The following is a 15,122-nucleotide window of genomic DNA, read 5'->3' as shown; positions in this document are numbered from 1 at the left end:
ACACAGATTCCTTTACTAAGAGATAAAGTCTGTAATCATCATTCCCCTCAACCTCTGTACAAGGTTTCTAAATCAAGAATTTTTATTTAATCTCAGCATCATGTTGTATTAGATTTCAGCAGACATCAACTTATAATGATTATCAATGTCACACTGACCTTCTCTGTCTCCTACTTTCCTGTGGTTCNTTTTTTTGAAGCGAAGGAAAAGAGAGTGGTTTTGAAATAAGTTCATCACAGTGTAAAATAAAGGCAAACCCTTAATCAAAGCACTAGGTTGAAATTAAGGTTGTGGAGTGTTTGGCTCCTTGCTCTGTTGTTACTCTGTGTCTGTTTGAAGCTCCTTGTGCTGCAAGTTCTAAGTAAAAAGTTTAGAACTGTGCTTTTTTTCTGCGACTCTTCATCTGCCTTATCATCAGTTATAAACCCAAAGGAGAGAGATGCTCTATTGTTAAACACGTATAATGCTTAGCATGCTAATTCCCAGGTCCATAGTTGAGACTTCTAGATGTTTTTGTAGCACAAATAAAAGGGCAACAGTGTTGATTGTAGTCATATGGCACCTACAAAGGACAAACTTCGCAGGTTTGAAGAAAACCTCTTTGCTTTCTTCTCATCAGACTTTTAATCAATGAAGGAATTCTTCTGGAGCTGAGCTGTTTTTAACTTCCTACCTTCAGTGCCTTCAGTGAGTAATTTAGTAAGGTTGTTAGAAATGTGACAGACCCTGTTCTTTAAAATGAGATATAATTGCTAGTAGTGAAGTGCAGCCGAAAGAGGAATGACAGGAACTATATACAGAAGTGCCTTCTCAGATGAGCAGGTTGTTTTGGAATATACCCAAGCCATTGACATTTGTGACTGTTCACTGCAAAGATGACTCTGTTTTCTTAGGGAACTTTTTTTTTTTTTTTGATGGGCAGCATGTTGTCACAAGCAGGTATTTTTTTTAATTAGAAAAGACTGACTTCTTTCACCAACAGATCACACTTTTAATGGAGCAGAGAGAGGATGAGAACTACCAGCTGCAGCAGCTTTCTTCCTTATAGCAAGTCTAGAGAGAGCTGTAGGATTCCAGGGATTGCTACCTTCAGAAACACTGCGATTATCTAAATGCTGGAGTAGAGGACCACGCTGTGACCTCACTGAATTGCATTAGATTAGAATGTCGATATACACAATTAACTGACTATTGACCTTTATTATGAGCTATTTTAGGCAACCCATGTGGCTGTACAGGGCAGCTTGCTAGCATGGAGTTTCCAAGGCTTGTTGTTGGGGATGATACTCACTCAGAGCAAGGACATGGAAGTCCACAGGCATTCAATATGATTGTTGAGTTTAGAAGAGTAGAATTTGAGTTTGTTAAAATTTAGGATACCTGTTCCATAATGGCAGAAACTTCATATAATGAGTGCTTTAAACCTACTGCTGTCCTCATTGTAAGTAACCCATTTAACTAATGGTGGTACTTAGGAGACTGACTTCTAGGGGCTTTAAGAATGGTGTGTGCCGCTACAGTTTAGTGAAGGCTTTGAGAGCTCATCTTCCCAGCCTCTGTAGAGCTGTGTCCTGCATGAGAGATCGGGTCGTGCTCCATGTTTGCTGGTTCCACTTCTGCTACATTTGTCCATTTTGCCACCTCTTCTTTGCCCTGTTCTAGGCCAGGCTGCCAGTGCTTCCTCTCTGCTGCTGCGCCTCTCTGCCCTATAGAGGCTGTGCCATGAGTCAGCAAATGCAGCTGAGCTGTGTTGACTGGCCAGTGCTCTCTGCGAGCACCTCTGCCTGTTCTTTCTAGGAACGGCAAAACTTGCCTTCTCGGGTTCTGAGCATTGCATTTTACCATACTCTTCTCCTGTTAGTGAGTTGTGCCTTACTGATAGAGGGTTACAGCCTCATTGCTGTAACCAACTGATGCTCTACCATCAGCTGAAGCTAGACATTAAACAGACATGGAAAAAAATGGTTACTTTTAACTCATCTCAGTATCCTAATCTGTTTTGCAATGCAACTGTGTAAACACTTTCAGGAGCACAAAGCAAGGGACAGGGGAAGGAACGAGACAGGAGAAAAATTGAACTGTATCTTTCAATGGTAGCCACAGCTTCCCTCAGCTCAAACTGAGGTGCGGCGAGCATAGAGCTTCTTCAAACTTTTGCTGTTCCACTTTGTGCTGTATTTCTGGGTGTGGTGTCTTTAGGACTATGTTCATTTTTTTGATTGCATTTGCATTATGTGTAAAGTTTGGAGCAAAAGAAGACCTCCTGTAGAGAAGCAGGAAGATACTGAAGGAGGAGCAGGAAATGTGCTTTAGATATTGTTTTGCAAGCTGTCCTAAGCAATGCTGGCATCTAGAGACTGATGTTTGACAGTGGTACCATTTGGAATAATGACTGTACTTCTCACTTCTATTTACTATCTGTTGAGCTTTACATGAATTCTGACAGTGTTTATATTGTATTCTTTGTTGTATGGGACTAGCTTTCATTTCTAGTTTCTAATACTAACTATTCTTCTTGTCTCTCACTGGCGAATGAGAATAATTGGTAGTAGAGTAGTGGGCAAATTCACAGTGCATGGTTGCAGTTTGGTGTAAGAAAGAAACAGAATAGTGCTCTTAAAATGCAAATGTAATTTCACATTCTCCTACCTGTCGTAGGCTTTTGATTTCCCAAGCATCATGTCTATGACAGTACCTCTTAGTAGCAGGCAGTTGAATTAAGAAACCAATACTATGGGTTTGGAAGAGAAGTTTTGGATTACTGAATCTAGTCATCTGCTATTAGATTGTCACATCATATGTAATGTTTTCTTTTTTCATTTCTAAAGCGTAGATTCTTTATAAGCAGGCTACCTTCTGTGCTGTGCATGTAACAGAAAACCTGAGACAGATTCATTAGTTGATTTGTGACTTCAGCTGTAACAGTATATGGCTCTGTTTCCATGGTAGAATAAAACATTCTGTTTTACTGGTTCAATATTTTGTTTTTAGAAGATTGCTAAATATGTCTTTTTAAATAATTCATTACTTAAGTCTTATTAATCTTCATTTACATAATTAAAGCGTTTCCATATGTCAGCTCTTTCACTAACTTGTCTTTCTTTAAAAAGAAAAAATAATCGCTATACAAACTCTTTTTGAGAGATAGAATTTAAAGTCAGGATTGTACCTACTTTCAGGAGAGACTTGAGAATAAAATAGAAAATTTACCAGTGATAGTTGAATTTACCTCACTGTATGGTCAGCATCCTTTATGACTAGCATGTGCAGGTGGGTAAAATGTAAGAACCATGGTTTCTAGGATAAAGCTAGTAACTGATTTTCAAGTGTTTTATTTCTTTTGTCATAGAGATAACATTGTTTGGTTTGCTTTCTGGTCTAAAGTTATTCTCTTTTTTTTGTCTTATACCTAGCTGGGTAGGATTGGAAACAGTTTAAGGTCTTGCTGCAGATCCAGAGGTGTGTTTGGGTCTCGCTCTCAACTCTTGCAGACCCAGCTGTAAATGGATACCTGGTTCTTCAGTCTTGGGGGACCTGAGTCATCCAGATGTGAGGCCAGGAACGTTGTTCTCTTCAGTGCTGTTGGCTACGGAAACAGAACCTTGACAGATGAGTCATGTAACACTGAAGATGGTTGTACTTTTATTTGTAAAGTAGCATTCATCCAGTATATCCATATTCTCTCACAAAAAGTATGTTGTGTGGCAAAGGACCTTGCTTTTGCTAGCAGTTTGCTAAAGCCTGCAACAATCTTGTTAAAATATACCATAGAGGCTTTTGATGGATTAAATATGAAATCAATTAGACCTGAGTTAGATATTGTATGTGCATGCACTGTGAACAGAGATCCTCAAAACCGTAATGACAGAGCTAGCTCTGCAGCCTCCCGCTGAGGCACAGGGCTGGGCACAGTGTACTTCTGTGGCAACACTGCTTTTGTGACCCAAGGTAGCCTCTTGGGCTGGCTTTGTGGACTCGCATGGGTCTGGGTCTGTGCTAGCTATAGCAAGGTGTCAATAATTACATTGCTGCACAGACTGCACTGTTCATTTGTGGTTTTCAAGCTTTGCTTTGCAGATCAAAAGAGCTATAAACCTTTGCTTGAATTTTGAAATAGGAGCTGTTTTGTGGGTGAACTGCACAGCTTATCCAACATCTGTGGCATATGAGAGAGCCAGGTCTAAGGATTCTCTGTGTCTAAAGATGTCATCATACAGGTCTCCTTCTCACCAAAACCTTTAGGAAGAGTTGAGGAGTTTCCATGAATGATCCACAGAATCTAGTGGCAGAAAAGGCCTTTAATAATAGGCAGTCTACTTCCAACTGATGCAGACAACTGAAGCGAGGTTGTTTTTACCATACTGAATTTAGAGATTCGTCCATTTGGTTAAATATGCCAAAAGCTTAGGTTTTTTTTTTGTTTTTTTTTGGGGGGGGGGAGAGGGGAGAGGGTTGAGTGAGTTCAGCTGAATTCTGAATTCTTCAGCTATTTAACTTGCTGTGGTTTTGTCAAGTCTTGTAAATGTGTTTGCTGCCACACCTTTTCTGTAAGTAGGTGGAAGACTCTGTCAGAATAAGAGCAAGATGAAAGGCCTCAAAGTACAAAGAGTACTTCAGAGAATGGTCTGATTTAGCAGATGGTGCTCATGTGCATATGCTAGTACTGAAAATAAGTCCCAAACAGTGTCTGAGTTGCTGAATTACTGAAGGTTCTGTGTCAAGAAAAAACAAGCCTCTAATCTCTTGTCATCATTGTAAATGGAGAGATTAGCTATTATGCGGTAGCTAAATTCCAACTAGTCCATACACACACCTCCATCTAATTATTCTAATTACTGTACCATTTCTCATTTCCTGAGCTATTGTTCTGTGCAATATTTGACAGCTGGCAGGTTCCGCTCCAGAGATGGCTGTATTTGACCTTGGGGAAAAATGTTTGTATTCTGATTACTGCTTTTCCAAGGATGAGGTAGTGTGACCTCCCTTTCTAGCACATAGCAATAAAGCCTCCCTTTCATGCAACTAAACCTTGAGCATCAGATGTGGTGTGATAGCTAGCTCTATATGCTGTGTTTAACCCTGAAGTTGGCAACTGTAACATATACCAAACCCAAACTCTTTCCACCTGTGACTTGATTTTTTTTTCTTCTTTTTTTTTCATTTCATTGCAGGCTGGAAGTCCAACCTCTATCTCTGCTCCTCATAGTTTCTCTCGGACTTCTGTTACACCATCCAATCAGGACATCTGCAGGTAAAGTGTATTGTTTCCATGGCTGTGATGAGGCTTGTGCAAGGTTTAAATTAAGAAAAAACAAAACTGAAAAAGCATGTGTACTGGGAAGTAAGCAATGTGGGGTTGTGATTGGAAATGTCCTGTTTGTTGACTTGATTGCTGTCTAACACTGCTTCATTGAACCCCACTCACTGTTTGGCCTGCTATGTTTGCCATTTCCACACTAGCCATAACTCTCATTTCTTCACTTTTAATTATGTGTTCTCTTACGTAATTGTTTTTTACTTTCTGTGCTTTTATTCCACTATTCTGCATGCAGTTCCAGTGCAGTGTTTTCTGAATGTTGTCATCACAGTCCAGTGCAGTCTGCTGTTGTCTTGAAAAATCCTCACTGCCAGAGCTCTCTGACACAAGGGTTCACTGTGACAGTAATCTGTCAGGACACATTACATGCAGCAAAGAGAAACTCTCGTGGGCAGGATTGGGTCCAGACACTCAGTTCTACCAAGAATATAAAGCCCACCTGCACTCTGAAATTCTCCAAATCCCTCAATGACGTGGACCAGAAGGCACAGAGCACCAGTGAGTGCTTTGACTATGTGGAGCGAACATGCTCAGAAGGCAAATTGACTCCAACTCAAGAGCAGTGCTTAAGGATTAACAAATTTCATCTTAAAGAAAGGAAATCGCTGAATCTCAGGCCTCTTTCTTTTAGCAGTTCTAAACATTCCTACATCCCTTCCCTTTCCAACTACTCGAATGCATCAGGAGGAGCAGAGAACCACAGCACTGTACGTATCCCCTTGCTGGAGGACAAGGTCAACCATGACACCTCAAGAAGCAAAAAACTGCTGCGCTACCTTTTTTCCTTCTCCCACACTTCCAGCGCCAGCAGCCTGCATAAGTTCCTCGAACTGGAGAGCTATTCCAGTCACTTTCAAGCTGAGAAATCCTCCAGTATGCTGGTGGAAAGCACAGACTTCTGCTCTGATGATATGGGAGATGATGACGTCTTTGAGGACAGCACCTCAGTGAAACTGAAAACAAAAGAGCAGCGGGCGCCACTCTGTTCAGTTGAGAAGGACAGTGACCTTGATTGTCCTTCCCCCCTCTCAGAAAAATTCCCCCCTCTCTCCCCTGTGTCTACATCGGGGGATACCTGCAGGTTGGTTTATTGGAGAACCACCTACCTTTGAGCTTTCCCGTGTGTGGTAGTGACCATTCTGCTTTCTCTGCCCGTCGTGCTCTTTCCTTCTCTCTTTCTTTTTTTCTTTTTTTTTTAACCCTTTCACCTTGCTTTAATATGTGCAGTTTGAAGTGTGCAGCCTTCCCCCTCCTCTTTCTTGCACCCCTCTGATGCACTTAACAAGTCCACTAAGCAAAAGAATTTGCTTTGGAGTCAGATTCTGTTGCAATTTGTTTCAGGTTTTGGGTTCTGAGGTTGTATTTTTCTCTTACCAGTGCCCAAACTGGGAGTATAATGAGAGAATCGACTACACATATTAAAGACCAAGATGAACTTTTCTTAGCTTTTAGTGGGCAATGTGCTTTCTTGACAGTCATTGAGGGTAGTTACTGACTTGGATTGAGGGGTGGGGAGTGAGGAGGAAAACAGACTGAGTGCTGCTTCTGAGATCTGGCCAATATAGTTTTGATTTTTAACCCTTTTCTCCCAGGTTGCATCTGTTTTGTTCACAAAGCTCTTTCTGGATGCATTAGTTGAAAGGGGGATTTAAGTGTTGAGTGTTAGTGATTGGCCTGTGTGGTGTCCATGAGGTCCAAAAAGGATGCGTGTCCTCCTTCCAGTCACAGAAGATTAATCATGTCCAGAAATGGTAGGAACAGGCAGCTCTGGCCTGTCCTCAGGGTGAGTTTTTGGCAAATCTGCCCCATCTGGGCTCCAAAATGTGACTGAGGAGCTAGAGACACCAAGTACAGGAGGAATTATCTCACTGCTGTACCTAGTATTTTTCTATCTTAATCTTTTTTTCTCTGCCACCACTATCCGAAGCTGACTTTGTTACTACCTGCCAGTATTACTTGGTTTCCCCCCTGTTCCAGCAGAATCTTGTTTCTTATTGGCTTGTCGTTGATGAGATGCTCTTGTAATCCACCCACTCCTTCATTTCCACTTACCAGTTATCAGCAAGGCCACAAGAAACAAGATGCTATACATCAGTAAGGGATTTGTGTAATTGACAGAGATGGCAGCATGCCAGGATATACTTCACACATGCCTAGTAACTTATATTCGTTCCCCAAGCTCCTTCCTATTCATGATCTCTATGGTTCCCTCTTCCACATGGTTAGAAGGACTTAGGTATGTTTGATGCAAACCAAGTGTATATAAATTGAAGCTGGAAATAGCACTACCTGGTAGTAACACTATATATCAGGTGTCCTCACTGTCTACTCAGGCAGTGAGGGAAATGGGGAATTTCACAGAATTAATGCTTCCTTGGCAGTTCTTGAATAGAGAGAATTGGAGAGCAAAACAATTATTCCATTCAGAATAGGGGTATTCTGGAGAGATTCAGTGCTCTAGCTTTGCAGTGTGGGTCTGTCTCTTCGCAATTGGCACTAGAAAAAATCACTTTGCTTGTGAAAAATCCGGACTAAATTAACTCTTCATGATTCTAGGGTGTGCTATTTCACAGTAGGTTTGGGAATTCTGTTTCTATCTTACATTTTAAACTGTAATCCACAAGTAGCTGTACATATCTCTGCATGTTTTGTATTGGGAAGTGCTGTCTGATTTGTTCAAATTCTCTTCTCAGTGAAGTACTATTGTTCTAGTAGATGAGCTGTCATTTCTTACCCTGTTTTTTCTTTTGGATACTGAGTTTTTGTCAGGCTCTGTGTCCGCCTCATCTGTTAGAAAGAAGCTGTCTAGTTGGCAGTGTCTGTGCTCAATTATTTGGTGTGTGTCTGTGCATGCATGGCAAGGGGGTTCTTAGTTTTAGCTCCTTTTGTGGAATACATTCCTTTGATGTGTATGTCAAAGGATCCTCAGTGGACAACGTTATGTGCGATCACAGATATTACATGCCTTTTCCACATCCTTTTTGCTTCCTGTGCTCCTAATGAGCAGCTTTGTTTCTGATTCAGGATATGTCACTGTGAAGGAGATGATGAGAGCCCTTTGATTACCCCCTGTCACTGCACGGGAAGTCTTCATTTTGTGCACCAAGCTTGCCTGCAGCAATGGATCAAGAGCTCAGATACGCGATGCTGTGAACTTTGCAAGTATGAGTTCATCATGGAGACAAAACTGAAGCCTTTGCGGAAGGTAGGCACATAGAGAAGTTCCCAAAGGAACTGCTTTGTTAAAACATAGCTCTCCTCTGAAATAGGCTGTCCTTATCCATGGTCCCATGGAACCCACAATTATTTATCATGTTTCTGCAGCTCTTTGTTAAGTCTGGTCGGTTTTGTATGTGCTTAAAAAGAAACTGTTTAACCTTCAGCCTCTCAAATTCAACATACTGAATCCAGCTCTGAGAATTAAATAAGAGTTCTCCTGCTCTCAGCCTTTGTACTGATAATTCCGCTTCCAGAATTCAAGGTGGGAATGCTGTTGCACTGCTCAAGCCAGAAATGAATCCCAGTCCTTTTTCTCTGATTGCAGGGAGCTCATGCTTTGCGGTTATCCATGTTTTTTGTTGTTAGGTTTTTTGGTTTTGTTTTTTATTTTTTTTTTGTTGTTGTTGTAGCTCTGAGCTACAACGTTAACTGTCATAGGCTGTGTCCACAGAGACAACCCTTTGCACAACCCAGCCATAAGGCATTAAAATATAGAAAGTGCTCACTCTGCCTGGAGCGGGTGGATTGCATTTTCTGAATATATGGTCCCTGTGAAAGAAAGCTAGTGGGCACTTTCAGAACTGAGTCACGCAACATCATTAGTTATTTCTGAACGGGTCATGTGTGGGAAAGAGACCAGATGTCAGAAGACAGAGACAAAACTATAAACAGAAGGAAAAGAAATTTAACTCCTAATACATCTAAGGAGTTTTCCAGAGGCTCAGCTGATGCCAGAAGAAAAGGTGGCATTGTATCTTTAACTCATTCTTTGCAGAATCTTGTCAGTCAGGACAAAATAGTCTGGAGTTACGAACAGGATAGGACAAATAATAGCGCTTGTGCTTCTCTGTAGAGTGGAAATGGAGTTAGAGTCCCCCAGAATCTTCAGGCTGTATTGCAGCATAGCATATTTAATAGTCTGGAAAGCATTCAAACACTTAAGATACTAGAGGAATAGACTGAGGAACAAACAGTGCTACAATTCAAGTAAAGATGAGGGGACACAACAGAAGGATGCTTCCTTTCTAAATTTCAAAAACAAAAGAAAGCACTAAACCTGAATTTCTGCTGAATTCTTTTTAGTAACACTTAAAAAGGAAAATAAAAAACAAACAGAAATACTGACTATTTTGATTGGGAAATGCTGGTTGCTGCATCATCAGAATTGTACAGCAGGGACCTGACGATTCCGGTTTCCTCTTCGAGCTACTGTGTAGGTTGCAGAATGTCTTCTCTTTAGCTGTGCGGTCATATCACTTGAAGAAATGAGGCCTGGTTTGGTGTCTGTGATGCCAGCAATTCATCTGGGAGATACAGTTTAGCAAAAGAGATGAAGCTGAGGAGCAGAAGAGAAATACAAATTAATCTAAATATGAGTCCTTGTGGTGTTGTAAGAGCATTCACAAATAGAACTGTCACACTTGGATTTTGACTAAATAAATGAATAAAATACTTTCTGTGGAAAGTAAACATTTTGGTTTAGATGTAAAATCACTTCTCTATTTAGAACACAAATCCAAAGGAAATGTTTTGATCTATCCTTTTTGAAGCAGGTTGAAAGAGTATAGTTTTCTAGCACAACATGAGTCCAGCATATCATTGCTGGAAGTTCTCAGTTCTCATGCCATGATGAAATTTGGTTGCCTGCAGGTCTAGAGATCTGGCTTAGACTGGCCAAAGAGATCCCCTGTTGGCAAGGCAGCAAGGCTCACAGTGTCTCTGTTCTGTGGTTAAGCCAGCCATCTTGTAGTTGTAGCAGTGAAATAATTCAACACGATGGGTGATCTCAGTCATACCACAAAGGTCATCCTCACTCTTTTCCATGTTCTGTCTCCTTTTTGAAGACCTCTTCTTTTCTCCAAATTGTTCCAGGAGGCATCAAATGCACCTCTCTAGACACACACGGATGTGGATAAGAATCTTATGTGCCCCACTGTGTACTTTGTGAAAGTGTGAGAAAGGCTCATCTTGACTCTATATTCCAGCCAGACATACTGAGCGATGTGTAACCCTCCCACCAAAGCTCTTTCATCATATACATAGAGAAATCACCTTAAAAAGCTTCCAGAGCTTCTGATCAGAAATAAAGACTGTTTCTTTGCAATTGCTTGGAAAGTATAAGTATCTGTTATGATTGTCTGGTTTCCTTGTATCCTTCCTAAAAGACAGTGACCTACTTCTGTGATTTTTGTTGGGGCTATATAAACGTTATTGATAGATGTAAATCTAGGGATTTAATTTGCTGCATCCTCTCACTTACAAAAACTGCCCTCTCCATTCTGCTGCCTATTCTTAGGGTATATGTGGTTCTGTGTTTTAGTACCTTTGAAACACTGAAAATAAAACAAGAGTATCACTGCTGTAAATGGTGTTAAATATATGTGAAGATTGAATGTGAAACCTCCAGAGGTAAAAATGTACATTACTGAGAGTTAAACAGGCTTGACTGTGCACCAAGGGCCTCTAACAGGACTCAGTGTGAGATGTCTTACACACATGCGAATGGAATCATGTGTGACCTTTACTGTAGCATGTTTTATTGAATGCCTGTCTGAGAAAGGGTGTACTTCTGCCATTTGAAATGCTTGACTCTGATTGTGGGTACCCAGTGTTCAGTGACAAATGCACTAAGGAACAGCCTTGTTTGGGCTCTACAAGGCTTAGTGTTATGATTTCCTAGGCTGGAGCGAGGCTGCAAGGGTACGTGGGGTGTGATGACACTGTGCTGAGGCCAGAGGTGAGACCCGAGCCCCAAAGTGCTTCTCCTGCTCCAGGAGAGCTGCCGTCGCAGCAGGGTGAGCCACCAGCCATCAGACACATGCTGCCATCAGAGCAATTACATTGTGCGTCTTTTAGAGTCTGCGTTAAAGGGAAACCAGTCACCTGCCTGTTTTGTGTTCTTACCAGCGTTGTCTTTTTGTATGGATATACAATAGTAACCAGAATAAAATAACCAGAACAAACATCTAATTTCTTGCTCTACTTCTGGATTTCTTGCCAGTGGGAGAAGCTGCAGATGACAGCCAGTGAGAGGAGGAAGATCATGTGCTCTGTGACATTCCATATCATTGCCATCACCTGTGTTGTGTGGTCGCTGTATGTCCTGATAGACAGGACTGCTGAGGAGATAAAGCAGGGACAGACTACTGGTATGTTGCTTGACTGTCTTCCCACTCTTTCTCTTGGACTACTTATTTATCCTAAATGCAGAGAGGACACCCATCAAGAGGGGTGCAGGTAATGTTTTTGCTTAGCCTGAGGTTGGGTTGATCTAAAAGCACAATTCTAAAATGATTTTGTTAGATTAGTGCAATTTTTTTTGTGGGTGCTCTTACGTCTATTTCTTGTCATTTTAGTTTGCACCTGAAGTGCACAGATAGGAGAGCTAATCCACTGTAGCCAGACACAGAATTGCCCTGGCTTAGCTAATTTAGTTTAAAATTGGAACAGTTTCTGAGTGCATAAGGATGTGAGGATTTGTTTGCTGCTTTGAGTGCCCTTAGGTGGGCAAAACCAGAACAATTAAAAAAAAATAAAAGAGGCACTTGAATCCAAATCTTTGAGGTAAATGAACAAGATTTTCTTTCTATTCAGTTATGTTTGAGATGAGTTAGCACAAATTTTCTGTAAGACATTAAATGGGAGAAATTTTGTGTTGATAAGTGTTGATGCATAAAGCAGAAGAAATTCAAGTTGATGCTTAAGACTCCAGTTCATGCACTGAGGTGACTTACAGTGGAATTCATGCACTGGCTGCTACCCCACTGCTGGGATGTGATAACTGCTTGGACAGCAACTCATTTTCTTTAATATGCCAGCAGTGAACTTACTAGACTGACATCTGCTTTTCTTGGTGTGCCATGCTGCACTTGTGCAGCTGTTGCAGAACTCTCACAGGCAGCTGAGCTGTCCCTGACCACGGTGATGGGGAGGGACAGGGTACAATAACCAAGGCTGGGAGCCATTAAAACTGTTTTGAGGCAAACTGTGAAAATTGTCGGCCCTTCAATGCAAGGTTGCCGTATGATAACAAAGAGCATATGCTTACAAATATTTATAGCCTCCAGGTTATTTTAGTCAGTAAATATTTTAGAAGAACATGAGCAGTGATGGTGTGAGTATTTGGTGCTAGTTACCATGCTGTCTTTGCTCCGTTCGTTTGGAATCTAAATGGGGAGTATGCCAGCAATCTAGGGGTATAGGGAGTGCGTGTGTATATGCTCATGTCCACACAGGGGCAAACATGTGCTACAGCTGCTTACAGATGGGATCAGGTATGCTGACATGTGAACCAGCAGTTCTATGGTATTAATCATTGGTAGGATTTCATCAGTCGTCATTCATCAGCCATACAATTCCCTTTGTCTTTTGGAAGCATTTTCATTCCTCCTGTGCTACCAAGCATTTCCAAAAGACCAAGTGGCATGTATCTCAGTAATAACTTTGAGGACTTGGGAAGCCATAATTTTGTTACACTGCCGATGATTCTCTGGGACCCTTGAAAGTAAGTGCTTCAGCATGGTTTCGTATTCACCCCACAACATTCCTGCCTTTCAAGAGGAGAGAGACTACACACCTACATAAACAGAAAAGTTATAAAATGAATAATCTCTGTTTTAAATGTAGCTAATAGAGATGTAGCAAGAGCCAATGGCTAAAAGTTCAAGCTAGATAAATTTAGACAAAAGTATTGATGCTTATTTTTAATACAGAGGGTAAGCTTGCCAGAATGCTTCAAAGACTCCAACACTTGCAGTTTTCACATCAGAAGAGATGCTGTAGTTCAACTACAAGTTATTGGATCTGAGGCAAATAAAGTTCTCTGACATAAAGAACATGTTACCACCAAGCTTAACAATGGCCCCTTTGACTTTAAAGTCTGCAACTCCATGTACTATGTGATCACTGAGTGGAACAGACTTCTTAGGTCAGTGAGTTGAGTCTCCTGCTGTCAAGAGGAACCCATATCATAAAATCCCTTTCATAATCTAATCAAATTTTATTTTAAAAACAGATGTAAGGGAACCCAAACTTATTACTGGCTGTTGTCTTTACTCTGCTTGCAGTTGTTCTGCACAAGGGCATAGACACAGGGAAACAATTGTTTTGTTTCTCTGGCAAGTAAGAACAGATGTGGTATATGAACAGGCATAGAAACCTGCATGCATTTGACTTAAAGGGGCAAAAGAATGAAACAAGAAAAATGGCAAAGTAAGAACAGTTTGCATGGCCTGAACTCTGTGACCATTTCCTTAAAAGGTGTTTTTTTTTTTTGTTTGTTTGTTTGTTTTTTTCTGAGAGCTCCAGTGTACTGCAGCCAATATTTACCTGGTCTTTTCTCTTTTTTCCCTTTTTGTTTTTTTCTTCTAGGGATTCTAGAGTGGCCATTTTGGACTAAGTTGGTGGTTGTGGCTATTGGTTTCACTGGCGGACTTCTGTTCATGTATGTACAATGCAAAGTGTACGTACAGCTATGGAAGAGACTTAAAGCTTATAACCGAGTAATATATGTACAAAACTGTCCAGAAACTAGCAAAAAGAATATTTTTGAAAAACCTGCACTAATGGAGCCAAACTTTGAAAGTAAAGAAATGCTTGGGGTTCACCATTCAGATACAAACTCTTCACATTACACAGAGCCAGAAGACTGTGCTGCAGAAATCCTTCACGTCTGATTGCTGGGTGAAAGGGGTGTTTCTGTATGTCCTTGAGGATTTAAAATATCATTGTTTACTGAAAACTTCTCTACCTTTTTAAAATCAGCTAACAGCTGTCAGATGAATTTTTTTACATTTGTGTTTTGTTGGAATTTTTTTAAATCCCCTTGGCGTATCTGTCAGTATGTTATCATGGTTGCATACTTCTCAACATTTTGTCTGTTGGACTGACTGATCAAAGAGCCACAAGATACCAGATAGAATGAGTCTTGGTTTTGGTATCAAGCAAGCCACTAGCGAACTGTCATCAACTCTACGGACTCTGTTACTTTAGAAGGTGACTCAAAATGAATCTAGAATATGTGTTGTCTTTTGTTTTTGTTTTTGTTTTTTCTTTAGCACAACAAAGGAGGTTGCCCCAGACGTGGAGGGAAATGAGAGACTAGAATCTAACCTACTGCTAACACTGCCACTAACATTTTGTCTTAGGCAGCAGATGTAAAATTATGCTTTACATATTGTGGTGAGACTTACAAAGCATATAGCACTTTTTAAAACCTTTAATTTGTAATATGTATGTCCATTGAAAGTGAAACTTGAAAGAATGTGTCATTTTCAAAACATTTCTTCATTCTTTACCCCATCAATTCTACTGGTACATAAACCTCTTGCCTTATATATATAAAAAAAAAATTAAAAAAATTTCAACAAGTTATTTCCAACACATGCCCGCATTATCTTACTAAGCATAACACTAACAATTCTGCCTCTTTGAGTTTACTTTAAGGAGCAATTCTTTCAAAGGATATTGCACTTGTGACTTGTATATGGAGAGTAGTGGATGTGTACAGTGTCTGTTTTCAATGCATAATGGTTTCAGTGCTCTGTTGTGGGGACTGGTTTTGCCTTTTTTTTTTTTTTTTTTTTTT

At 40.6% G+C, this 15,122-nt stretch overlaps 1 protein-coding gene across 6 annotated transcripts in view; it reads left to right on the top strand.

The window, feature by feature from the left end:
- MARCHF8 (membrane associated ring-CH-type finger 8) overlaps positions 1-15,122 on the top strand; it is a 102,700-nt gene that overhangs the window by 83,837 nt on the left and 3,741 nt on the right. For 4 of the 6 annotated variants that reach the window (XM_085324774.1, XM_085324773.1, XM_085324778.1 and 1 more), the window contains 5 exons: positions 5,172-5,251; positions 5,553-6,398; positions 8,342-8,522; positions 11,538-11,685; positions 13,907-15,122. The exon at positions 13,907-15,122 is cut by the window's right edge and continues 3,741 nt beyond it. In XM_085324774.1, coding sequence (XP_085180900.1) covers positions 5,172-5,251; positions 5,553-6,398; positions 8,342-8,522; positions 11,538-11,685; positions 13,907-14,211 — 1,560 coding nt within the window. In that variant the 3' untranslated portion in view covers positions 14,212-15,122. Of the gene's footprint in view, positions 1-5,171; positions 5,252-5,552; positions 6,399-8,341; positions 8,523-11,537; positions 11,686-13,715; positions 13,790-13,906 lie in introns of those variants that run through there. The other 2 variants (XM_085324776.1, XM_085324777.1) reach the window with 2 other exon arrangements.

Source organism: Rhea americana, unplaced genomic scaffold, assembly GCF_003343005.1.
Source record: "Rhea americana isolate MKP2758 unplaced genomic scaffold, rheAme1 scaffold_93, whole genome shotgun sequence".
NCBI lineage: Eukaryota > Metazoa > Chordata > Aves > Rheiformes > Rheidae > Rhea > Rhea americana.
This window is presented reverse-complemented; position numbering and strand designations above follow the sequence as displayed.